Genomic DNA, 27,840 nt, shown 5'->3' with positions numbered 1-27,840 from the left:
CATTAGACATTATGCCGTTGATACCTTTGCCTCTCAGGATACTGAATTTGGGCGAAGGATTCTCCTGTCCAGCCAGGAGCGTCCCCACCATAAGATTGCTGTGGGACATCCCAAAGTTATCTTGTGGATAACCTGTGGATCCTGCCGGAGAAATATTCATTATGGTAAGAACTTACCGTTGATAATGTTATTTCTCCTAAGTCCATAGGATCCACAGGGATCCCACCCTGACGCACCTGATTTGAGGATCCTTTCACTCACTAACCTCTTCCTTCTTGTACGGAAGGGTGTGCATGTGTGTTATTCTCACCTGATTAGGGTTATCTATCATGCTTCTTCCTCGAGCTTTGGAAAAACAACTGATTTGCCTGAGCCAGGAGGCGGGGATATATGGAAGGGCCCGTTGCATGCTGGGAGGCCGAAAGCTTTGACCGATTGGTGCAAATCCGCTGTCGCGTCGTCATATCTCAGTGTTATCCTGTGGATCCTGTGGACTTAAGAGAAATAACGTTATAAACGGTAAGTTCTTACCATAACGGATATTTAAACGGGATACACCGCCATAGCATGCCTGCTACCAAACTCTGCACTACTGGATGGCCGGAACTGGATCCTCGGCCCTGGCATGTGTGTGCGCGCGTGCGTCTTCAGTGCACATGCTGTAAAAGAGGCGCGCAGACACCGCTTATGAGGGCGTTCCGCGGGTCGGGGGAATGTACTCGCGGCACTAAACATATTTGTTGGAAACGGGCACTTTGGACAGCGTGAGGAACAAACCAAAGAGCTCTTTGTGTGACCAGACCAGCCATCGGCCCTTATGGCATTTGCCAGAAATGCCAGATGGGCAGTCCGGCACTGAACATTAACTTAGTATCGCTTTTCCATCCTCCTCTGGATTGGAGGACTTGTTAACTGAATATTAACTGAAATATTGACAGACCCTAACAGAAAGTTTGATATCCAGGAGGCTTAAGCTGGCCATAGACCTATAGATTTATTGTCCAATCTGGCTGGTCGGAACGAAAATCTGCTAATGTATGGGAACAAATTACAATTGACCATTTGCTCTGAAATTCCAGAAAACTGACAATCAGTTGTTCAAATTAGTTAACGCAAATGGATTTAACCAATTTGACTGACCATTTTTGTCATTTGTTTCCGTACATTACTAGATTTTCATTCCAACCAGCCAGATCGGGCAATAACTCTCTAGGTGTATGACCAGCATTACTCGTGCTCTATTGGGGAAATTAATTTGTAATCTCACACCATTTATATACCGATTTTTAAATAGAAGTGAGTATTGTCGTATTCCACACTCCTACATTGCTCCTCTCCACCTTGATTTGGCACCTTTTGCTACAAACCAGGAACTATCTGGATCCTCAACAGCTACAAACGGAGTGAGTGGATCCGTTGGATCTGTGTACAAAAAGTAAATTTTTATTCTGTGTATAATTTTAATTTTTTAATCTTATATACAATTACAAACATCGATACATGTATATATTGACTTTTGGATAGCGCTGCTCTTTGTTCTTTTTCTTGCGTACAAATACACAGCAGTGGTCGCAGATTCTTCGATAATTTACTCCTACGTAACTGTATGGTTGTGAAGAATGGCTGTGGGATCTGAGAGACTGCGCCATGTTTTTTGCATACGGGATCGCAGTTGTAGGCTCTGACATGCCCCAAAAAGTGTTGTTATGCACCTTCCTTTCTCTATCGTCCTAGTGGATGCTGGGGTTCCTGAAAGGACCATGGGGAATAGCGGCTCCGCAGGAGACAGGGCACAAAAAGTAAAGCTTTTCCAGATCAGGTGGTGTGCACTGGCTCCTCCCCCTATGACCCTCCTCCAGACTCCAGTTAGATTTTTGTGCCCGGCCGAGAAGGGTGCAATTCTAGGTGGCTCTCATAAAGAGCTGCTTAGAGAAAGTTTAGCTTAGGTTTTTTATTTTACAGTGATTCCTGCTGGCAACAGGATCACTGCAACGAGGGACAGAGGGGAGAAGAAGTGAACTCACCTGCGTGCAGGATGGATTGGCTTCTTGGCTACTGGACATCAGCTCCAGAGGGACGATCACAGGTACAGCCTGGATGGTCACCGGAGCCGCGCCGCCGGCCCCCTTGCAGATGCTGAAGTAAGAAGAGGTCCAGAATCGGCGGCTGAAGACTCCTGCAGTCTTCTAAAGGTAGCGCACAGCACTGCAGCTGTGCGCCATTTTCCTCTCAGCACACTTCACACGCAGTCACTGAGGGTGCAGGGCGCTGGGGGGGGGCGCCCTGGGAGGCAAATGTAAACCTATATAAAGGCTAAAAATACCTCACATATAGCCCCCAGAGGCTATATGGAGATATTTAACCCCTGCCTGGATTCACAAAATAGCGAGAGACGAGCCCGCCGAAAAAGGGGCGGGGCCTATCTCCTCAGCACACGGCGCCATTTCCTCTCACAGCTCCGCTGGTCAGGACGGCTCCCAGGTCTCTCCCCTGCACTGCACTACAGAAACAGGGTAAAACAGAGAGGGGGGGCAAATTTAATGGCAATATTTTGATATATATAAAGCAGCTATAAGGGAGCACTTATTATAAGGCTATCCCTGTCATATATAGCGCTTTTGTGGTGTGTGCTGGCAGACTCTCCCTCTGTCTCCCCAAAGGGCTAGTGGGTCCTGTCTTCGTGTAGAGCATTCCCTGTGTGTCTGCTGTGTGTCGGTACGTGTGTGTCGACATGTATGAGGACGATATTGGTGTGGAGGCGGAGCAATTGCCAAATATGGGGATGTCACCTCCTAGGGGGTCGACACCAGAATGGATGCCTTTATTTGTGGAATTACGGGATAGCGTCAACTCGCTTAAGCAGTCGTTTGACGACATGAGGCGGCCGGACAATCAATTAGTGCCTGTCCAGGCGCCTCAAACACCGTCAGGGGCTGTGAAACGCCCTTTGCCTCAGTCGGTCGACACAGACCCAGACACAGGCACTGATTCCAGTGGTGACGGTGACGAATCAACCGTATTTTCCAGTAGGGCCACACGTTATATGATTTTGGCAATGAAGGAGGCGTTACATTTAGCTGATACTACAGGTACCACTAAACAGGGTATTATGTGGGGTGTGAAAAAACTACCTATAGTTTTTCCTGAATCAGAAGAATTAAATGACGTGTGTGATGAAGCGTGGGTTGCCCCTGATAAAAAGCTGATAATTTCAAAGAAATTATTGGCATTATACCCTTTCCCGCCAGAGGTTAGGGAGCGCTGGGAAACACCTCCTAGGGTGGACAAGGCGCTAACACGCTTATCTAAACAAGTGGCGTTACCCTCTCCTGAGACGGCCACACTTAAAGATCCATCAGATAGGAGGATGGAAAATATCCAAAAAAGTATATACACACATGCAGGTGTTATACTACGACCAGCTATAGCGACTGCCTGGATGTGCAGTGCTGGGGTAGTTTGGTCAGAGTCCCTGATTGAAAATATTGATACCCTGGACAGGGACAATATTTTACTGTCGTTAGAACAAATAAAGGATGCATTTCTTTATATGCGTGATGCACAGAGGGATATCTGCACACTGGCATCACGGGTAAGTGCTATGTCCATTTCGGCCAGAAGAGCTTTATGGACGCGACAGTGGACAGGCGATGCGGATTCAAAACGGCATATGGAAGTTTTGCCGTATAAAGGGGAGGAGTTATTTGGAGTCGGTCTATCAGATTTGGTGGCCACGGCTACAGCCGGGAAATCCACCTTTCTACCTCAAGTCACTCCCCAACAGAAAAAGGCACCGACTTTTCAACCGCAGCCCTTTCGTTCCTTTAAAAATAAGAGAGCAAAGGGCTATTCATATCTGCCACGAGGCAGAGGTCGAGGGAAGAGACAGCAACAGGCAGCTCCTTCCCAGGAACAGAAGCCCTCCCCGGCTTCTACAAAAGCCTCAGCATGACGCTGGGGCTTCTCAAGCGGACTCGGGGACGGTGGGCGGTCGTCTCAAAAATTACAGCGCGCAGTGGGCTCACTCGCAGGTAGATCCCTGGATCCTGCAGATAATATCTCAGGGGTACAGGTTGGAATTAGAGACAGATCCACTTCGCCGTTTCCTGAAGTCTGCTTTACCAACGTCCCCCTCCGAAAGGGAGACGGTTTTGGAAGCCATTCACAAGCTGTACTCTCAGCAGGTGATAGTCAAGGTACCTCTTCTACAACAAGGGAAGGGGTATTATTCCACTCTATTTGTGGTACCGAAGCCGGATGGCTCGGTAAGGCCTATTCTAAATCTGAAGTCCTTGAACCTGTACATAAAGAAGTTCAAGTTCAAGATGGAGTCACTCAGAGCAGTGATAGCGAACCTGGAAGAAGGGTACTTTATGGTATCCTTGGACATCAAGGATGCGTATCTCCACGTTCCAATTTACCCCTCACACCAGGGGTACCTCAGGTTCGTTGTACAAAACTGTCACTATCAGTTTCAGACGCTGCCGTTTGGTTTGTCCACGGCACCTCGGGTCTTTACAAAGGCGTATTAATTATCGAAGAAAAGGCGTATTAATTATCCCATACTTGGACGATCTCCTAATAAGGGCAAGGTCCAGAGAACAGCTAGAGATGGGATTAGCACTATCTCAAGAGGTGCTAAAGCAGCACGGATGGATTCTGAATATTCCAAAATCCCAATTAATGCCGACAACTCGTCTGCTGTTCCTAGGGATGATTCTGGACACGGTTCAGAAAAAGGTTTGTCTTCCCGAGGAAAAAGCCAAGGAGTTATCCGACCTGGTCAGGAACCTCCTAAAACCAGGAAAGGTGTCTGTACATCAATGCAAGAGTCCTGGGAAAAATGGTGGCTTCTTACGAAGCAATTCCATTCGGCAGATTCCATGCAAGAATTTTCCAAAGGGATCTGTTGGACAAATGGTCAGGGTCGCATCTTCAGATGCACCTGTGGATAACCCTGTCTCCAAGGACAAGGGTATCTCTTCTGTGGTGGTTGCAGAGGGCTCATCTATTGGAGGGCCGCAGATTCGGCATACAGGATTGGATCCTGGTGACCACGGACGCCAGCCTGAGAGGCTGGGGAGCAGTCACACAAGGAAGAAACTTCCAGGGAGTGTGGTCGAGCCTGGAAAAGTCTCTTCACATAAACATTCTGGAACTAAGAGCAATCTACAATGCTCTAAGCCAGGCGGAACCTCTGCTTCAAGGAAGACCGGTGTTGATCCAGTCGGACAACATCACGGCAGTCGCCCATGTAAACAGACAGGGCGGCACAAGAAGCAGGAGTGCAATGGCAGAAGCTGCCAGGATCCTTCGCTGGGCGGAGAATCACGTGATAGCACTGTCAGCAGTGTTCATCCCGGGCGTGGACAACTGGGAAGCAGACTTCCTCAGCAGACACGATCTTCACCCGGGAGAGTGGGGACTTCATCCAGAAGTTTTCCACATGCTAATAAACCGTTGGGAAAGACCAATGGTGGACATGATGGCGTCTCGCCTCAACAAAAAACTGGACAGGTATTGCGCCAGGTCAAGAGATCCGCAGGCAATAGCTGTGGATGCGCTGGTAACACCTTGGGTGTACCAGTCGGTGTATGCGTTTCCTCCTCTGCCTCTCATACCAAAGGTATTGAGAATCATACGGCAAAGCGGAGTAAGAACGATACTAGTGGCTCCGGATTGGCCAAGAAGGTCTTGGTACCCGGAACTTCAAGAGATGGTCACGAACGATCCGTGGCCTCTACCTCTGAGAAGGGACTTGCTTCAACAGGGTCCCTGCCTCTTTCAAGACTTACCGCGGCTGCGTTTGACGGCATGGCGGTTGAACGCCAGATCCTAAAAGGAAAAGGCATTCCAGAAGAAGTCATTCCTACCTTGATTAAGGCAAGAAAGGAAGTCACCGCGAAGCATTATCACCGCATTTGGCGGAAATATGTTGCGTGGTGCGAGGATCGGAGTGCTCCGACGGAGGAATTTCAACTGGGTCGTTTCCTACATTTCCTGCAATCAGGATTGTCTATGGGTCTCAAATTGGGATCTATTAAGGTTCAAATTTCGGCCCTGTCAATATTCTTCCAAAAAGAATTGGCCTCAGTCCCTGAGGTCCAGACTTTTGTCAAAGGAGTACTGCATATACAGCCTCCTGTGGTGCCTCCGGTGGCACCGTGGGATCTAAATGTAGTTTTAGATTTCCTCAAATCCCATTGGTTTGAACCACTAAAAAATGTGGATTTGAAATATCTCACATGGAAAGTGACTATGTTACTGGCCCTGGCTTCCGCCAGGAGAGTATCTGAACTGGCGGCTTTATCTTATAAAAGCCCTTATTTAATTTTCCATTCGGATAGGGCAGAGCTGCGGACGCGTCCGCATTTTCTCCCTAAGGTGGTATCAGCGTTTCACCTGAACCAGCCTATTGTAGTGCCTGCGGCTACAAGCGACTTGGAGGACTCCAAGTTGTTGGACGTTGTCAGAGCTTTAAAAATATACATTTCAAGGACGGCTGGAGTCAGAAAATCTGACTCGCTGTTTATACTGTATGCACCCAACAAGTTGGGTGCGCCTGCTTCTAAGCAGTCGATTGCTCGTTGGATTTGTAACACAATTCAACTTGCACATTCTGTGGCAGGCCTGCCACAGCCTAAATCTGTTAAGGCCCATTCCACAAGGAAGGTGGGCTCATCTTGGGCGGCTGCCCGAGGGGTCTCGGCATTACAACTCTGCCGAGCAGCTACGTGGTCAGGGGAGAACACGTTTGTAAAATTCTACAAATTTGATACCCTGGCAAAAGAGGACCTGGAGTTCTCTCATTCGGTGCTGCAGAGTCATCCGCACTCTCCCGCCCGTTTGGGAGCTTTGGTATAATCCCCATGGTCCTTTCAGGAACCCCAGCATCCACTAGGACGATAGAGAAAATAAGAATTTACTTACCGATAATTCTATTTCTCGGAGTCCGTAGTGGATGCTGGGCGCCCATCCCAAGTGCGGATTATCTGCAATACTTGTACATAGTTATTGTTAACTAATTCGGGTTATTGTTTAGGGAGCCATCTTTCAGAGGCTCCTCTGTTATCATACTGTTAACTGGGTTTAGATCACAAGTTGTACGGTGTGATTGGTGTGGCTGGTATGAGTCTTACCCGGGATTCAAAATCCTCCCTTATTGTGTACGCTCGTCCGGGCACAGTACCTAACTGGAGTCTGGAGGAGGGTCATAGGGGGAGGAGCCAGTGCACACCACCTGATCTGGAAAAGCTTTACTTTTTGTGCCCTGTCTCCTGCGGAGCCGCTATTCCCCATGGTCCTTTCAGGAACCCCAGCATCCACTACGGACTCCGAGAAATAGAATTATCGGTAAGTAAATTCTTATTTTTTTGCAGCCAATCCCCTTTGCCTTCCCCAAACGCCTGATTGTCAGTCACTTTGTGGATAAATCCTCACTGTTGCCCAGATTTATCAAGCCTTGGACAGTGATAAATTCCACAGTGATAAAGAACCAGCCAATCGGCTCCTACCTGCCATGTTACAGGCTGGGTTTGAAAAATGACAGTTAGGAGCTGATTGGTTGGTACTTTATCACTGTGCAATTTAATCACTCTCCAAGGCTTGATAAATCTGGGCCTTGGAGAGTTATTACAAAAATACCTTGGCATGGGCGCAGTTGCCCAATAAAAGCTCTTGTCTCTATATATCAGCATTGCGTACATCTTCGAATCAGGCTCATTGTACTTTAGGGAAAGCTGGTGTAGCATTTTACTTCTATCAGATGTTTCCTGTCTTAGGAACATCGGGCCTGATTTATCAGTGCGTTTTATCATATGCGATGAGTTTTAAAACTCATTGCATACGATAAATGGTGCTTCAGCTCCCAACTGTCATTTTTTTTTTTTTAAAACATGACAGCAGCTGATTGGCTTGAACACCATTTATCATATGCAAGAGTTTTAAAACTATGATAAAACTCGTTGATAAATCAGCCCCATTGTGTTCTTTGTCACATGACCTCTTATGAACGAATTCTGATTTTCTAAAAAAACAGTATTACCCTAGGGCAGTAGGGGATTGTCAAACTCCTGATCTTTAAGTGGAAAAATACTTTGAAGCAAAAAAAAAAAAAAAAAATATTACAAATTTCCACATATTTAATACAAAGTTTTTATTGAAGCCTTAGTTGTCTCTTTTATAGAAGAAATGAAGGTATAACAATGTGTCATTTGTTAGCCATGCTGAGTAGTGAAAACTGCACTCTTCTCATAAAATCCCTTTCTGGGGATGGTCTTTGGAGCTTTCAGTGCATTAGAAGCAGTAGTTACTGCTGGTAAAGTTAAGCTCAGTAAGTGTTATTTATGTTCCTGAGGTTGGCTATTGATCTCTGCCGCAGGTCCACAGTGCATTACTGTTATTATTTATTGCTAGGAAGCCGCAATATTTTTTTTTAGAGCAGAGCGTATTCATGTCCATTTATATAAAGACAGCCAGATAAAAAGGTACTTTGCTGTTCCAACAAAGTGAAATACATTCTTCAAACAGACAAATGAAAAAAAAAAGTGTATACCTAATTAGTATGGGGAAAGTGCTATGATGCTCTCCACCTAAAAAAATGTGAGATAAGACTGGAACCAGCAAAAATAATTCAGAAGTGCAGGCCAATAGTAGGATGTGCTCTGCAAATAGCTCAGTCTATAAATTTATATTTCCAGAATATAATATAAGGAGGGTTTTTTTTTTTTTTGCAACCACTGGTGATTAACAAAGGATTCTGTTGTCTCATTATTTGTTCAAGGCTGTATGTTCCGAAGAAATATAGTTGTGTGACATAAACAAAGTATTTAATTAATCCTCAGCCAAAAGACTAGAAGGTGAGAAAATATAGTTTGGTAGAAAAAGAGAACCCTCCCCAGCCTTAGGGAACGTAGCGCTCTGTGGAGGGATTTCAATTGTTTTTGGCTGCCTGTAAGTATTAGGCGTGCAACGGGAGCTATTCAATTGTTTTGCCTATGAGCATGAATGCCATGGGCGATCTTTATTTCAGCTTGCACCCTCCTGAGGTGGCAAGCAGAAATATTTAGCCTCCAAACTGGCGTTTCCACAATGCACTCAATACTTAGCATGGGTTTAGCCACTTCACAGCTAAGCATGCACTTGGAAAGTAATGGCTACCTACAGGGGCGGCAACAGAAATCCTGGGGCCCTGTACACTGATATCTCTGGGGGCCCACCCCTCGACCCCCACTTTGGGGAGCACAGCCATATAAGGAAGCAGTGCACTGTCATAAAAGGTGCACTGTCCTATAATAGGGGGCATTCGAGGGCTGCACCCACTGCTAGGTTACAGCCTAGAGACATGCCCATGACAGCCTATAATGCTAGATACAGGCCCTCACCCACCAGAGCCTATACAGTGGGGCCACAGGGGGTTGTCCATGAGATCACCCATGTATAGGCCACAGGTGCAGGTACACATCCTCCAGTCCACGTGTCACCCTATTCTCTACATGAACAGCAGCCTCACAGCTCCCACACACTTGTAATACTTGGTGCTGTCCGTGATTAGCCCACACCTGGGCCCACTCTCATTTTAACACTTGAGAAAGTGGAGAGAAGTCAGACGGGCTGACACACACACACACACACACACACACACACACACACACACACACACACACACACACGCAGGGACTGACGCACACAGAAGCGGGGACTGGCACACACACTGAAGAGGGGACTGGCACGCACACAGAGCGGCAGGGACTGGCACGCACACAGAGCGGCAGGGACTGGCACGCACACAGAGCTGCAGGGACTGGCGCGCACACAGAGCGGCAGGGACTGGCGCGCACACAGAGCGGCAGGGACTGGCGCGCACACAGAGCGGCAGGGACTGGCGCGCACACAGAGCGGCAGGGACTGGCGCGCACACAGAGCGGCAGGGACTGGCGCGCACACAGAGCGGCAGGGACTGGCGCGCACACAGAGCGGCAGGGACTGGCGCGCACACAGAGCGGCAGGGACTGGCGCGCACACAGGGAGGTAGGGACTGGCGCGCACACAGGGAGGCAGGGACTGGCGCGCACACGGAGGCAGGGACTGGCGCGCACACAGGGAGGTAGGGACTGGCGCGTACACAGAGAGGCAGGGACTGGCGCGCACACGGAGGCAGGGACTGGCGCGCACACGGAGGCAGGGACTGGCGCGCACACGGAGGCAGGGACTGGCGCGCACACAGGGAGGTAGGGACTGGCGCGTACACAGAGAGGCAGGGACTGGCACGCATACACGGAGGCAGGGACTGGCGCACACACACACAGAGGCAGGGACTGGCACACACACAGAGAGGCAGAGACTGTACGCACACAGAAAAGTGGTACTGGCACATACACAGATGCAGAAAACGAGACCAGAGGAGCATGTGACTTACCGCAATGGCCGGGATTGCAGTAGTCGAGAGGAGGAACCAAAGGGGAGGGAGGATTCACCTAAATTGCGGGCGGCCGTAGCTGTGTAAGGTTTACTATTAGGCGATGCGCACTGTTTCTCTTACATCCCAGAGGATGCTGGGGTCCACATTAATTCCATGGGGTATAGACTGGTCCACTAGGAGCCATTGGCACTTTTAGAGTTTGAGTGTGTGGGCTGGCTCCTCCCTCTGTGCCCCTCCTACCAGACTCAGTTTAGAAAATGTGCCCGGAGGAGCCGGTCACAGCTAGGGGAGCTATACAGAGCTTCTCTGGTAAAAGTTTATTTTAGAAATTATTATCTTACATGGAGGCTGCTGGCAACAGCCTCTCTGCTTTGTGGGACTAAGGGAGGAGTAGTGTCCGCCCTGTGGGGTCTGAGCCACTATCTCCGCTGACAGGACACTGAGCTCCTGAGGGGATAGAATGTTCCCCGCTACAGAGGATCGCTCACCCCGTCAGCATGCCGCCACCCCCTTACCGAGCCAGAAGATCGGTGGCGCGTCAGTCACCGGCCTCCCTAGCAAGCGGGGAGCCGGTGTGAAGATGGCGGCAACAGGGTTTGGAACGCAGTACTAACTGCGCTCCGGGGCTCAGTGTGGCGCTGTGAGGGGCACCATGAGCCAGCGCCTACACCCTACACTGACCTCTTCAGCCTGTCAGGGTCACGGGATCATAGCCAGCATAAATCCTCAGGCCAGTATAATCTCATAAAGAGCGGGAAGACCGCACCATTAAGGGGCCGGAGCTTTTTCCGTGTGTGTGTGTGTGTGTGTGTGTGTGTGTGTGTGTGGAGTGTTTGGGGTCTCCATTTAGCTATGTCTAGGGACTCTGTGTCGTATGCTGCAGAGGATATGTCCTCTCAGGATGATCTCATTCCATGTAATCAGGATTGCACTGTTTTAGCGCAGATACCAGCAAGGGAGCCTGAGTGGTTATCCTCTATCAAATTTATGATTTCTACTAGAGTTGCATAGAAAGAATCTGCAAGTCAGGCTTTACAGAATCCTATGGCAGTTTAGTCCAGTTCTGTTATCTCAGGGCCCCCCTCTGGCAGTTCCCATAAACGTGCTCTTGCACAGATTATGCAGGATGACACGGATACCGACTCTGACACGGCAGACGGTGATGGGGATGTGCTCAGGGGGGCCGCATCTCTTGCTAAAGGGGTGCAGTTGATGATAGAGGCTATAAGGAATGTGTTGAATATTGCAGATACAACACCTGAGCAGGCTGAGGAGGCTTACTTCACTGACCATAAGAAAGCCTCGCTAACCTTCCGTGCATCCAAAGAATTAAATGCTATATTTGAGAAAGCATGGGAAAACCCGGAGAAAAAATTCCAGATCCCTAGAAGGGTTGTGTTTGCTTTTCCATTCCCTGAGGAGGATAGGAAAAAATGGGAAAACCCACCCATAGTAGACGCGTCTGTATCCAGACTCTCTAAAAAGGTGGTTTTACCTATTCCAGGATCTACCGCCTTAAAAGAGCTGGCTGACCGCAAAATGTATACTACGCTCAAATCCATATACACGGCTTCAGGGGCGATACTACATCCTACTATTGCCTGTGCATGGATTTCCAAAGTAAAGTGGTCAGGAACGTTACTTGAGGATTTGGATACAATGGATAAAAGTGACGTTGAATTGTTTTTACGAAACATTCAGTATTCTGCAGGATTTATGATGGAATCCATGAAGGACCTGGGTTCAACGGCTGCAGGAATTTCTTCCATGTCTGTCTCGGCTCGTCAAGGACTGTGGCTGTGCCAGTGGTCTGTCGACGTGGAATCCGGGAGAGATGTGGAGACCCTACCCTACGCAGTTCAGGCTCTCTTTGGGAAAGCGTTGGATGCGTGGATCTCCACGGCTAAAGCGGGTAAGTCACCTTTTCTTCCCTCAGCTACACCTGCTGCGAAGAAACCTTTTCCTTCAGCTGCATCGCAGTCCTTTCATGTTGCTAAAACAAGAAAGGCCAAACCATTCAACACCTTCTTTAGAGGAGGTCGACCAAAATACAAGAAACCTGCTGCTGCAGGTTCCCAGGAACAGAAACCTGCTTCAGGTACGCCAGAGTCCTCCGTATGGACAGCGCAGCCTGGAGGTAGGGCCGGTGGGGGCGAGACTCAGACATTTCAGTCACGTCTGTGTGTCATCCGGCCTGGATCCCTGGGTACTAGATATTGTGTCCCAGGGGTACCGGCTGGAATTTCAAGATCTCCCTCCTCATCGGTTCTTCAAATCAGGCTTGCCAGCTTTGCCGGCAGATAGGGCTACCCTACAGGGAGCCATCCAGAAGCTGGTGGAGGCACAGGTTATTGTACCAGTTCCTCCCCAGATGCAAAACAAAGATTACTAGTCTAACCTTTTCATGGTGCCGAAACCGGATGGCTCGGTCAGTCCCATTCTGAATTTAAAATCACTAAACCTCTTTCTGAGGGAGTCCAAGTTCAAAATGGAGTCTAAGGGCAGTGATATCAGGTTTGGAGGAGGTGTAATTCCTGGTATCCCTAGATATCAAGGATGCGTACCTCCACATTCCGATTTGGCTGCCGCATCAAGCTTATCTCCGATTCGCACTGTTGGACTTTCATTTCCAGTTCCAGGCCCTGCCATTCGGCCTCTCCACAGCACCGAGGGTATTAACCAAGGTGATTACGGAAATGATGGTTCTCCTCCGCAGACGGAGTGAACATAATTCCATATCTGGATGATCTGCTGATAAAGGCATCGTCCAAGGAGTAGCTGTTATGGTCCATAGCTCTCACGACCCAGCTTCTCAGGGAACATGGTTGGATCCTGAATCTTCCAAAATCACATTTGGAACCAACCAGGAGGTTGTCCTTTCTGGGAATGATCCTCGACACGGAAGTGCACAGGGTGTTTCTTCCAGAGGAAAAAGCGTTGGTGATAGAAACAGTGGTCCGGGATGTCCTAAAACCAGCCCTGGTGTCGGTTCATCAGTGCATTTGCCTTCTGGGGAAGATGGTGGCCTCTTACGAGGCTCTGCAGTACGGGAGGTTTCATGCTCGGTCCTTCCAACTGGATCTTCTGGAGAAGTGGTTGGGATCCCATCTACACATGCGCCAGAGAATACACCTGTCACCAAAGGCCAGGATTTCACTCCTCTCGTGGCTGCAATTGCCTCACCTTCTGGAGGGCCGCAGGTTCGGGATTCAGGACTGGATCCTTCTAACCACGGATGCAAGTCTCCGGTGCTGGGGTGCAGTTACTCAAGGGGAAACCTTCCAAGGAAGGTGGTCAAGTCTGGAAGCCGGCCTGCCGGTAAACATTCTGGAACTAAGAGCCGTCTACAAGGGTCTTCTCTAAGTGGCCCATTTTCTGAGAAATCGGGCCATTCAAGTGCAGTCGGACAACATAACGACAGTGGCTTACATAAACCGACAAGGCGGAACGAAGAGCAGAGCTGCAATGTCAGAGGTAACAAGAATCATCCTCTGGGCAGAAAAACACACGTTGGCGCTGTCAGCAATCTTCATTACGGGAGTAGACAACTGGGAAGCGGACTTCCTCAGCAGACACTATCTCCATCCAGGGGAGTGGGGTCTCCATCCGGATGTGTTCAAGGAGGTAACAGATCGTTGGGGGGTACCCCAGATTGACATGATGGGCTCTCGTCTCAACAAGAAGCCTCGGCGGTATTGTTCCAGGTCGAGGGACCCGCAAGCAGTGGCGGTGGACGCCCTAGTGACTCTGTGGGTGTTCCAGTCGGTGTACGTGTTTCGTTCACTTCCACTCATTCCAAGAGTTCTCAAACTCATAAGGAGAACAAGATTTCAGGCAATCCTCATTGCTCCGGACTGGCCAAGAAGGGCTTGGTACGCGGATCTACTGCTAGAAGAGCCGAGGCCTCTTCCTCTTCGGGAGGACCTGCTGCAGCAGGGGCCATTCGCCTATCAAGACTTACCACGGCTACGTTTGACGGCATGGAGGTTTAACGCCAGATACTAGCTCGGAAGGGCATTCCAAACAAGGTTATTCCTACCCTGATACAGGCTAGGAAAGGAGTAACGTCAAAACATTACCATCATATTTGGAAAAAATGTGTCTTGGTGTGAGTTCAAGAAGTTTCCTTCGGTGGAGTTTCAACTTTGACGTTTTCTCCTCTTCCTGCAAGCAGGTGCGGATATGGGCCTGAGGTTAGGATCCATAAAAGTCCAAATGTCGGCCCTAACCATTTTCTTTCAGAAACAGTTGTCTGCCCTCCCTGAGGTTCAGACTTTTTTGAAGGGAGTTCTGCACATCCAACCTCCCTTTGTACTGCCTACGGCTCCCTGGGATCTTAACGTTGGGTTGCAGTTCCTCCAGTCGGACTGGTTTGAATCCCTACAGGAGGTTGAGTTCAAGTTTCTCACGTGGAAAGCTGTCACTGTGTTGGCTTTAGCTTCTGCTAGACGTGTTTAGGAGTTGGGGGCTTTGTCATGTAAAAGCCCATACTTGATCTTCCATTAAGATAGAGCTGAGCTTCGGACACATCGGCAGTTTCTTCCAAAGGTTGTGTCGGCATTTCATATCAACCAGCCTATTGTGGTGCTAGTTGCGACTGACTCGTCAATTTCATCAATGTCTATAGATGTAGTAAGGGCTCTAAAAATCTATGGGAAGAGGACGGCTCGTCACAGAAAGTCGGACTCTCTGTTTGTCCTGTATTATCCCAAGAAAATTGGGTGTCCTGCTCCTAAGCAGACGATCTCTCGCTGGATCAGGTTCACTATCCAGCATGCGTATTCTACGGCAGGCTTGCCGTGTCCTACGTCTGTTAAGGCTCACTCTACTAGTAAAGTTGGTTCTTCCTGGGCGGCTGCCCGGGGTGTCTCGGCATTACAATTCTGCTGAGCGGCTACTTGGTTGGGGTCGAACACGTTCGCAAAGTTCTACAAGTTCGATACTTTGGCCTCTGAGGACCTAAAGTTTGGTCAATTGGTTCTGCAGGAGCCTCCGAGCTCTCCCTCCCATCCTGGGAGCTTTGGTACATCCCCATGGTACTAATGTGGACCCCAGCATCCTCTAGGACGTAAGAGAAAATAAGATTTTAATTACCTACCGGTAAATCCTTTTCTCATAATCCATAGAGGATGCTGGGCACCCGCCCAGTTCTTCGTTATCCTGCAGTGGTTATCTGGTTCAGTACAACTTTGTTTTTTAGTTAGCTTGGTTTGCCTTGTATGTGTGAGCTGGTTTGAATCTCGCCACTATTTGTGTATAATCCTTCTTTCGAAGATTTCCGTCTCCTCGGGCACAGTTTCTAGACTTAGTCTGGTAAGAGGGGCATAGAGTGAGGAGCCAGCCCACACTCTCAAACTCTTAAAGTGCAAATGGCTCCTAGTGGACCAGTCTATACCCCATGGTTCTAATGTGGACCCCAGCATCCATTACGGACTACGAGAAAAGGATTTACCGGTAGGTAATTAAAATCCTATTTTTTTTCTTCCCTGAACCAAGGGGCTCCTCTGAGTTTCGAGGCCCGGCACAGCTGTACCCTTTGACACCCCCCCCCTCCCGTTGCTGGGCCTGGCTCAGTATTGACAAAACAATTTAATAACTGTTCGGGCACCTATGAATTATGGGTACCCAGAAACAATTGAATTCCCCCCTATTTAGGAATATAAGGTGACACCCCCTCCCCCTAAATAAAAATGATATACTAAGTGTTTTTGAGCACACCAGTGCAGCGTGACACTTTGGGGTATATGCAATTGCCGGCGAATCGCGACAATTTTTCTCCCGTTTTTTAATACTACACAATTCGACCGTCGATTTCCGGCAGGTGGGTGCCGAAATTCAACATATTCAATAAAAAACGGATTCGACAGCCCCGCTGTCGAAAAACGGCAGATTTGACGGATTTTGATTAGACTTGTAAAAATGTAAAAAAACCCGGGAAAACCCCCGAAAAAAAATTGCGTGGGGTCCCCCCTCCTAAGCATAACCAGCCTCGGGCTCTTCGAGCCGGTCCTGGTTCTAAAAATCCGGGGGAAAAACTGACAGGGGATCCCCCGTATTTTTAAAACCAGCACCGGGCTCTGCGCCTGGTGCTGGTGCAAAAAATACGGGGGACAAAAAGTGTATGGGTCCCCCGTATTTTTTACACCAGCATCGGGCTACACTAGCTGGACAGATAATGCCACAGCCGGGGGTCACTTTTATACAGCGCCCTGCGGCCGTGGCATTTAATATCCAACTAGTCACCCCTGGCCGGGGTACCCTGGAGGAGTGGGGACCCCTTCAATCAAAGGGTCCCCCCCCCCCCCAGCCACCCAAGGCCCAGGGGTGAAGCCCGAGGCTGTCCCCTCCCCCCCCCCCCCCCCCCCCATCCAAGGGCTGCGGATGGGGGGCTGATAGCCTTGAGTAAAATGATAGAATATTGTTTTTTCCAGAAGAACTACAAGTCCCAGCAAGCCTCCCCTGCAAGCTGGTACTTGGAGAACCACAAGTACCAGCATGCGGGTGGAAAAATGGGCCCGCTGGTACCTGTAGTTCTACTGGGGAAAAAATACCCAAACAAAAACAGGAGACACACACGTGAAAGTAAAAGTTTATTTCATACATGCCGACACATACATACTTACCTATGTTGACCCGCCGACTGCCACGCCCCCCTCGTCACTGAAGAATCCGGGGTACCTTTGAATAAAATTATACTCACCTGATCCAGTGTCCGGATAATTTTAAATAATCCTCGTACTTGGCAAAACAACAAAACGGCAACCCGGACCAAACGGACTGAAAGGGGTCCCATATTTACACATGGGACCCCTTTCCATGAATGGCGGGACCCCACGTGACTCCTGCCACAGAGGGTCCCTTCAGCCAATCAGCGAGCGCAACGTTGTGGCACTCCTGATTGGCTGGATGCGCGTCTGAGCTGTCAGACAGCGCATCGCAAAGCCTTACCATTATATTCAATGGTGGGAACTTTGCGGTCAGCGGTGAGATCACCCGCGGTCAGCCGCTGACCGCGGGTAACCCCACCGCTGACCGCAAAATTCCCACCATTGAAACTAATGGAGGGAGCTGTGCGATGCGCTGTCTGCCAGCTCAGACGCACATACAGCCAATCAGGAGAATGCCACGAAGTGGCGCTTCCTGATTGGCTGAAGGGACCTTTCTGTGACAGCAGTCACGGGGGGGGTCTCTGCATTCGGGGAAAGGGGTCCCATGTGTAAACATGGGACCCCTTTCAGTCCGTGTGGTCCGGGTATTCATTTTTTTGTTTTGCCGAGTACGTGGATTACAAATCACAGGACACTGGATCAGGTGAGTATAATTTTATTCACAGGTACCCCGGATCGTCGGATCAGGAGACGTGGCAGTCGGCGGGTCAACATAGGTAAGTATGTATGTGTCGGTATGTATGAAATAAAGTTTTACTTTCACGGTGTGTGTCTCCTGTTTTTATTTGGGTATTTTTTTCCCAGTAGAACTACAGGTACCAGCGGGCCCGTTTTTCCACCCGCATGCTGGTACTTGTGGTACTCCAAGTACCATCTTGCGGGGGAGGCTTGCTGGGACTTCTAGTTCTTCTGGAAAAAACAATATTCTTTCATTTTACTCAAGGCTATCAGCCCCCCATCCGCAGCCCTTGGATTGGGGGGACAGCCTCGGGCTTCACCCCTGGCCCTTGGATGGCTGGGGGGGGACCCCTTGATTGAAGGGGTCCCCACTCCTCCAGGGTACCCCGGCCAGGGGTGAATAGTAGGATATTTAATGCCACGGCCGCAGGGCGCTGTATAAAAGTGACCCCCGGCTGTGGCATTATCTGTCCAGCTAGTGGAGCCCGATGCTGGTGTAAAAAATACGGGGGACCCCTACGCTTTTTGTCCCCCGTATTTTTTGCACCAGGCGCAGAGCCGGTGCTGGTTTTAAAAATACGGGGGATCCCATGTCAGTTTTTCCCCCGGATTTTTAGAACCAGGTTGGTTATGCTTAGGAGGGGGGGACCCCACGCATTTTTTTTTCTGATTTTTACCATTCCATTTAAAAAAAATAAAATAAAATAATATATATATTTTTACAAATATATAAATAATACTTGTGCCTCCAAAATAGACAAACCAAGTACCTAATCCCTTCTAATATACATAGATATGCTATTACCAATAAAAAAAACCACAAAAAAAAACATGTTTTTTAAAAATTTTATTAGATTCCGCCAGCAAAGTGTGGCGGATTGAAAATGACGAATTTACTGTCTAAAAGCACTGTTGTCGAATTTACAATCTAAAATTGAATATACTTTTGTCGAATTGTCGCATTTGTACCATTGCAGAAATGTCGAATTTGACAAATGTCGAATTTTGAAAGTCCGTTTTTTTTACGAAAAGTACTGAATTGCATTGTCGAATTTTTTTTTTTGGGCGAAAATGTCCCGTATTTCGACAATTTCGGGAATTCGACCGCAATTGCATATACCCCTTTGCGTTTGCCTAGTGAATTGGTAGACTTTGCTTAAGCTCGCAAAATAGCTAAACAAAGAACTCATGCGCAAAATGTTCGACAGGCAAATAGACTATTAATAATAGAAAACAATATGAATCCAGTTGACAATTAATATTGTCTATACTCGCCAACAGCTCCAAATAGAAGAGGGCCAATCCTCCTAGAAAAAGACAGGACATAATATAAAAGCAGCGCTCATGGAGTGCAGACGCTAATATATAACAATGAGCAACCACTTGTGACAAATATAAAATATATGCACTTTACTCAAAATATCCACATAAAGTACACAAAAAAAACAATAATAGGCATGCTCACACAGGAGTAAAAAAATTTAAAGTAAATTTCAAAGAGTTTCCACTGCAGGAATGAAATCAAAATATCATGAAATAAACAGACCACAATGTTGATCCCGGACTCGGGGCCTAATTCACAGTTGATCGCAGCAGTAAATTTGTTAGCAGTTGGGCAAAATCGTGCACTGCAGGGGGGCATATATAGCCTGTGCAGAGAGAGTTAAGGGCCCTACACACTGGCAGATAACACTGAATGATATAAACGTGTTCGTATCGTTCAGTGGGGGTCATTCCGAGTTGATCGCTCGCTGCCGATTTTCGCAGCGCAGCGATCAGGTGAAAAAATGGCATTTCTGCGCATGCGTATGCCCCGCAATGCGCGCATGCGCGACGTACGGGTACAAAGCTCTTTGTGGTTGTGCTCAGGTTTTAGCAAAGTTTTCCTTCGCACTGGCGGCCGCAGGAAGATTGACAGGAAGGGGGCGTTTCTGGGTGTCAACTGACTGTTTTCAGGGAGTGTTTGCAAAAACACGGGCGTGTCTGAAAAAACGCAGGCTGGGCGTTCGCTGGGCGGGTGTATGACGTCAAATCCGGAAACGAATAGGCTGAAGTGATCGCAAGCGCTGAGTAGGTTCAGAGCTGTTTTTGCAGAGCTCGGCTGCACATGCGTTCGCACTTTTGCCAAGCTAAAATACACTGCCCTGTGGGCGGCGATCAACTCGGAATGACCCCCAGTGTGTAGGCACCAACGACGATGCGCGGCCCCGCGCACGTTCATCGTTGGTGCCCCGTTGCTTATGCATGTAGGCCAGTATGGACAATCTCGTCCATATTAGCATGCACTGCTATGGAGTCGGGTGACAGGGGGGTGTCCGTCACTTCCCCCCTGCCGGCGGCCGTATCGGCCGGTCGACAAGTGTGTAGTGCCCATTAGATTTGAGTGGGGTGTGTTCAAACTGAAATCTAATTTGCAGTGTAAAAATTAAGCAGCCAGTATTTACCCTGCACAAAAACAATATAACCCACCCAAATCTAACTCTCTGCAAACGTTATATCTGCTACACCTGCAGTGCACATGGTTTTGCCCAACTGCTAACAAATTTGCTGCTGCTATAAACTCTGAATTACCCCCTCAGTTCGTAAGGGAAACTTTCTCGCCAACACAGATCATTCACCAACAGGTACATATCCAGTTAGCTGCGATGAAATATCGGGAACGAAAAACAGACTATGTTTCTCTGATATTTTTGTGCGGGCTATCCCTTTAGGATCACCCGAAAAAATGAAAGAAAACAAAAATATTCTCCTGAGAACACACAGGTTCAGATAAACCTGTGTGTATTCGCCGGCCGCAGCAACGGGGCTGCTTTCAGGGATTTGGTTTCGCCTGCCTGAGGCAGGTGAAACAAAATCCCCAATAAATTGCGGCCCTGCCTATCCAATTAGCCCTGGCAAGACAATTACCTGCTGTAATTTACCGAGAGTAATTGTTTACCCTCATAGACAGATGATGATCCTGTGTTAAAAAAAATAATCACAAATGACATGTGTCCAGTAGGTAAACTATAATTGTCATTGCGCTGTTCATCAATACGCTGTCAAGGATAATGTGCACAGTTAACTGATTTCAATAATAGACCAACATACAGTAAACCTGCATATAATAGACGTAAACAAATGCATGTTTTTATTTACTCCATACCTTTAAGTGGTAATACGTTATATAAATTGTTTCAAATCCCAGCGGAGTAATAAAGGACAGGACTAACGCGTTTCTCCGGTGATTCACTGGTTTCTTAAGCAGAAAATGCATGCACAGTAACACTGCAAGACAGAAGCTTGCTGTGTATACTTTCCTGTTGTCATGACAGCTGCTTATCTGTGCGAGCTGGTTATGAAATGCTGGCAGTCAGGTTGCCAGCGGTCACATGACCGACCGTGGCTTCCTGACAGTGAGAATCCTGACTCCGGACGGGGATAAGTATTGTACTCCTCTCCCCTACCCAAACCCTCCAGGGGTGTCGGCTATCCCTCCGGGGGTGTCTGCTAACCATAACCCTCCTCTAGTGCCTAACCCCCCCCCCCACACACACACACACACACACACACACACACACTCCGATACTCCCCTTCGGGATGTCGGCTGTCTGTGTTCCAGCACCATTCTCCTGAATGGTGTCAGGATTCCCGCATCGGTCACTTGAAACTGGATCCTATCTGTATAGTGGTCTCCGCTATTGAACTAATAAATTTCTCAGAAATAGATTTTCTTCTTGCAGCAAAAAAGATTGCTAATTAACATCAATTTAGCAGAGAAATTCAAAAAAGTAAGCCCTTACATCTGTTTGAAAAATGACAGCTTTCCCAAAGGATTCTCTGATGGTATCCGGTTGATAGATCGTGTCTATTTAGACAGTCAATAGATAGACACCATATGTTAGACAGACTTTAGGTCGACAGGGTCAAAAAAGTCAACGGGGTCAAAAGGTCGACATGAAAATGGTCGACGTGAAAAAGATAGACACTTTTTAAAAATGTTTTACGTGTTTTTGGACTATTTCATATGTTCTCTATCCATGTCGGCATAGAGTTGGTTATAAACCTTGTGGCGAGGGGGTGCCTTTCTTCAATTGGGGGTCCCAGATGACAAAACTATCCGCACAAACCACAAAATTTTAAAAAAACATGGTGTCTACCTTTTTTATGTCGACCATTTTCATGTCGTCCTTTTGATCCTGTCGATCTAATGTCTGTCTAACATGTGGTGTCTCTCTATTGACTGTCTAACTAGACACTGTCTATCAACCCACACCCTCTCTGATATACCAGATTAATGTTTGTTTAATATCAGAAACCAAAACACATTGATGGATATTTTTTCTCCCACCTGCACAAAAGAAAACTGACAACTGGATCTGATTGGTTCTATAGTTTTTACGAATAATTCCAAATGTTCAGTAAACTAAATTTAAGTCTTGAAGTATACAAAACTTGGTAGGCAAAAAATAAAAAGAACTTTACTGCTTCATTAAATATATTAAGCAAGAGCCCTAATGTATATGTAATAAGTATTTACAGAACATACTGTAATCTTAAGAAACAAAACCAAAAGCTGCAAGTTTTATAGAGTAATATCTTTTAAAATGCACTTCATATAGAACAAAACTGCCTCTTTGACAAATATAGGATAGTACGTATACAGAGTAAATATTATACAGTTAGTTCTTAAGTAACATTCCCAGCCTGAATTGTGTCCAGCTTCTTTCTCTTTAATGTCCCAATGTAACATTTCTACAATAAAGTAAAATAGTTTTGTGATTGGCCCTGGGCATTTTTTTATCTTTATATTTTAATGCTTTTGACAGTGTGTCATCTTAAATTGTTAGAGTATTTTAGGCATTTTTGGACCATGCTCATTTTACTGATTGCAAGCTTATTTATCTGCTTATCCTAGGGCAACACATTATTGTAAATGGCTCTAAGTAGAAGTATCTCACCGGGTGCCATTTTCTTCTGTACAAATAGTCTGATATTGCTAGTAATAAATATTGCTCAACATGTTTTTATTTTTTTGTGCAGGTGATGGTATCGTTGAACCAATTCCTCTAAACATTAAAACTGGTAAGGTTCATTCTGTTCTTTTTATTTTATACTAGTTTGTGCATAGTTTTTTTTATTTAGTGGTAACTGTAGTGTAACTGTTGAAATTGTGTACTGTTGGTTTATTAGTTTTAAAAAATAAAAATACAACTGATTTGAAAAATCAAAAGAAATAGCTCAACATTTATTTTTTATATTGTTTGAATACAGTTTTATTAATTAAAATGTTTGTCCAAAAAAATTGTTTATAAGGCAGGTGTATTTGTTAGGTGTGTAGCTTTAGTTAATCACAAATAATTCTGTAATTTCAAGTAAATTATTTGACTTCCTTGTGAGTCACAGCCATTTCACCTTAAGAGCGGAAAAGTCTTTATAAGCCAGTGGTTCTCAAACTGTGTGCTGGGGTGCCTAGGGACACTCGCAGGGGTGCCTTGGATTGGTGGTCCATAACCAATTCAAATTTTCTCTGACGTCCTAGTGGATGCTGGGACTCCGTCAGGACCATGGGGATTAGCGGCTCCGCAGGAGACAGGGCACAAAAATAAAAGCTTTAGGACTAGGTGGTGTGCACTGGCTCCTCCCCCTATGACCCTCCTCCAACCTCAGTTAGGTTTTTGTGCCCGTCCGAGCAGGGTGCAATCTAGGTGGCTCTCCTAAAGAGCTGCTTAGAAAAAGTTATTAGGTTTTTTATTTTCAGTGAGTCCTGCTGGCAACAGGCTCACTGCAACGAGGGACTTAGGGGAGAAGAAGTGAACTCACCTGCGTGCAGGATGGATTGGCTTCTTAGGCTACTGGACACCATTAGCTCCAGAGGGATCGAACACAGGCCCAGCCATGGAGTCCGGTCCCGGAGCCGCGCCGCCGACCCCCTTGCAGATGCCGAAAAGTGAAGAGGTCCAGAAACCGGCGGCAGAAGACTTTTCAGTCTTCATGAGGTAGCGCACAGCACTGCAGCTGTGCGCCATTGTTGTCAGCACACTTCACACCAGCGGTCACTGAGGGTGCAGGGCGCTGGGGGGGGGCGCCCTGGGCAGCAATGATAATACCTTGTTCTGGCTAAAAATACATCACATATAGCCCCTGGGGCTATATGGATGTATTTAACCCCTGCCAGGTCTCACAAACATCGGGAGAAGAGCCCGCCGAAATAGGGGGCGGGGCCTATCTCCTCAGCACACAGCGCCATTTTCCTGCACAGCTCCGCTGCGAGGAAGGCTCCCAGGACTCTCCCCTGCACTGCACTACAGAAACAGGGTAAAAAAACAGAGAGGGGGGGCACTTTTTTGGCGATATTGATATATTAAGCTGCTATAAAGGAAACAACACTTCTGTAGGGTTGTTCCTATATATTTATAGCGCTTGGGTGTGTGCTGGCAAACTCTCCCTCTGTCTCCCCAAAGGGCTAGTGGGGTCCTGTCTTCGATAAGAGCATTCCCTGTGTGTCTGCTGTGTGTCGGTACGTGTGTGTCGACATGTATGAGGACGATGTTGGTGTGGAGGCGGAGCAATTGCCGGTAATGGTGATGTCACCCCCTAGGGAGTCGACACCGGAATGGATGGCTTTGTTTATGGAATTACGTGATAATGTCAGCACGTTACAAAAATCAGTTGACGACATGAGACGGCCGGCAAACCAGTTAGTACCTGTCCAGGCGTCTCAGACACAGTCAGGGGCTGTAAAACGCCCTTTACCTCAGTCGGTCGACACAGACCCAGACACGGACACCGAATCTAGTGTCGACGGTGAAGAAACAAACGTATTTTCCAGTAGGGCCACACGTTATATGATCACGGCAATGAAGGAGGCTTTGCATATCTCTGATACTGCAAGTACCACAAAAAGGGGTATTATGTGGGGTCTGAAAAAACTACCTGTAGTTTTTCCTGAATCAGAGGAATTGAATGAAGTGTGTGATGAAGCGTGGGTTAACCCCGATAGAAAACTGCTAATTTCAAAGAAGTTATTGGCATTATATCCTTTCCCGCCAGAGGTTAGGGCGCGCTGGGAAACACCCCCTAGGGTGGATAAGGCACTCACACGCTTATCAAAACAAGTGGCGTTACCGTCTCCTGAAACGGCCGCCCTCAAGGATCCAGCTGATAGGAGGCTGGAAACTACCCTGAAAAGTATATACACTCATACTGGTGTTATACTGCGACCAGCCATCGCCTCTGCATGGATGTGCAGTGCTGGGGTGGTTTGGTCGGATTCCCTGACTGAAAATATTGATACCCTGGATAGGGACAGTATTTTATTGACTATAGAGCAATTAAAGGATGCTTTTCTTTATATGCGAGATGCTCAGAGGGATATTTGCACTCTGGCATCGAGAGTAAGTGCGATGTCCATATCTGCCAGAAGAAGTTTATGGACGCGACAGTGGTCAGGTGATGCGGATTCCAAACGGCATATGGAAGTATTGCCGTATAAAGGGGAGGAATTAATTGGGGTCGGTCTATCGGATTTGGTGGCCACGGCAACAGCCGGGAAATCCACCTTTTTACCTCAGGTCCCCTCCCAACAGAAAAAGACACCGTCTTTTCAGCCGCAGTCCTTTCGTTCCTATAAGAACAAGCGGGCAAAAGGACAGTCATATCTGCCCCGAGGCAAAGGAAAGGGTAAGAGAGTGCACCAAGCAGCTCCCTCCCAGGAGCAGAAGCCCTCCCCGGCTTCTGCAAAGCCCTCAGCATGACGTTGGGGCTTTACAAGCGGACTCAGGGGCGGTGGGGGGTCGACTCAAGAATTTCAGCGCACAGTGGGCTCACTCACAGGTGGACCCCTGGATCCTGCAGGTAGTATCTCAGGGTTACAGGTTGGAATTCGAGAAGTCTCCCCCTCGCCGGTTCCTAAAGTCTGCTCTGCCAACGTCTCCCTCAGACAGGGCGACGGTATTGGAAGCCATTCACAAGCTGTATTCTCAGCAGGTGATAGTCAAGGTACCCCTCCTACAACAGGGAAAGGGGTATTATTCCACACTATTTGTGGTACCGAAGCCGGACGGCTCGGTAAGACCTATTCTAAATCTGAAATCTTTGAACCTGTACATACAAAAATTCAAGTTCAAGATGGAGTCACTCAGAGCAGTGATAGCGAATCTGGAAGAAGGGGACTTTATGGTGTCCCTGGACATCAAGGATGCTTACCTGCATGTCCCAATTTGCCCTTCACATCAAGGGTACCTCAGGTTCGTGGTGCAAAACTGTCATCAGTTTCAGACGCTGCCGTTTGGATTGTCCACGGCACCTCGGGTCTTTACCAAGGTAATGGCCGAAATGATGTTTCTTCTGCGAAGAAAAGGCGTATTAATTATCCCTTACTTGGACGATCTCCTGATAAGGGCAAGGTCCAGAGAACAGCTGGGGGACGTAGTAGCACTAACCCAAGTAGTGCTGCAACAGCACGGGTGGATTCTGAATTTTCCAAAATCTCAATTGACCCCGACGACACGTCTGCTGTTCCTGGGAATGATTCTGGACACGGTTCAGAAAAAGGTGTTTCTTCCGGAGGAGAAAGCCAGGGAGTTATCCGAACTTGTCAGGAACCTCCTAAAACCAGGAAAAGTGTCTGTGCATCAATGCACAAGAGTCCTGGGAAAAATGGTGGCTTCTTACGAAGCGATTCCATTCGTCAGATTCCACGCACGAACTTTTCAGTGGGATCTGCTGGACAAATGGTCCGGATCGCATCTGCAGATGCATCAGCGGATAACTTTGTCTCCACGGACAAGGGTGTCTCTTCTGTGGTGGTTGCAGAGTGCTCATCTGTTAGAGGGCCGCAGATTCGGCATACAGGACTGGGTCCTGGTGACCACGGATGCCAGTCTGAGAGGCTGGGGAGCGGTCACACAGGGAAGAAACTTCCAGGGAGTGTGGTCAAGCCTGGAGATGTCTCTTCACATAAATATACTGGAGCTAAGAGCGATTTACAATGCTCTAAGCCTGGCAAAACCCCTGCTTCAGGGTCAGCCGGTGTTGATCCAGTCGGACAACATCACGGCAGTCGCCCACGTAAACAGACAGGGCGGCACAAGAAGCAGGAGGGCAATGGCAGAAGCTGCAAAGATTCTTCGCTGGGCGGAAGATCATGTGATAGCACTGTCAGCAGTGTTCATTCCGGGAGTGGACAACTGGGAAGCGGACTTCCTCAGCAGACACGATCTACACCCGGGAGAGTGGGGACTTCATCCAGAAGTCTTCCACATGATTGTGAACCGTTGGGAAAAACCAAAGGTGGATATGATGGCGTCCCGCCTCAACAAAAAACTGGACAGGTATTGCGCCAGGTCAAGAGACCCTCAGGCAATAGCTGTGGACGCTCTGGTAACACCGTGGGTGTTCCAGTCAGTGTATGTGTTTCCTCCTCTGCCTCTCATACCAAAAGTACTGAGAATTATACGGCAAAGGGGAGTAAGAACGATACTCGTGGCTCTGGATTGGCCAAGAAGAACTTGGTACCCGGAACTTCAGGAGATGCTCACGGAAGATCCGTGGCCTCTACCTCTAAGACGGGACCTGCTTCAGCAGGGACCGTGTCTATTCCAAGACTTACCGCGGCTGCGTTTGACGGCATGGCGGTTGAACGCCGAATTCTAAGGGAAAAAGGCATTCCGGAAGAGGTCATCCCTACCCTGGTAAAAGCCAGGAAGGAGGTGACTGCACAACATTATCACCGCATTTGGAGAAAATATGTTGCGTGGTGTGAGGCCAGGAAGGCCCCGACGGAGGAATTTCAACTGGGTCGATTCCTACATTTCCTGCAAACAGGATTGTCTATGGGCCTCAAATTAGGGTCCATTAAGGTTCAAATTTCGGCCCTGTCGATTTTCTTCCAGAAAGAATTGGCTTCAGTTCCTGAAGTCCAGACTTTTGTAAAAGGAGTACTACATATACAGCCCCCGGTTGTGCCCCCAGTGGCTCCGTGGGATCTTAATGTAGTTTTGGATTTTCTCAAATCCCATTGGTTTGAGCCACTCAAATCGGTGGATTTGAAATATCTTACATGGAAAGTAACCATGCTACTGGCCCTGGCTT

General features: G+C 47.8%; 1 protein-coding gene across 2 annotated transcripts in view; it reads left to right on the top strand.

The window, feature by feature from the left end:
• The window catches only part of GPATCH11 (G-patch domain containing 11), a 253,848-nt gene that overhangs the window by 70,006 nt on the left and 156,002 nt on the right, over positions 1-27,840 (top strand). For both annotated transcript variants that reach the window (XM_063917973.1, XM_063917974.1), the window contains exon 3: positions 22,789-22,830. In XM_063917973.1, the coding sequence (XP_063774043.1) occupies positions 22,789-22,830 (42 nt within the window). The remainder of the gene's footprint in view (positions 1-22,788; positions 22,831-27,840) is intronic.

Source organism: Pseudophryne corroboree, chromosome 4 (genome assembly GCF_028390025.1).
Source record: "Pseudophryne corroboree isolate aPseCor3 chromosome 4, aPseCor3.hap2, whole genome shotgun sequence".
In the NCBI taxonomy this organism is placed as follows: Eukaryota; Metazoa; Chordata; class Amphibia; order Anura; family Myobatrachidae; genus Pseudophryne; species Pseudophryne corroboree.
This window is presented reverse-complemented; position numbering and strand designations above follow the sequence as displayed.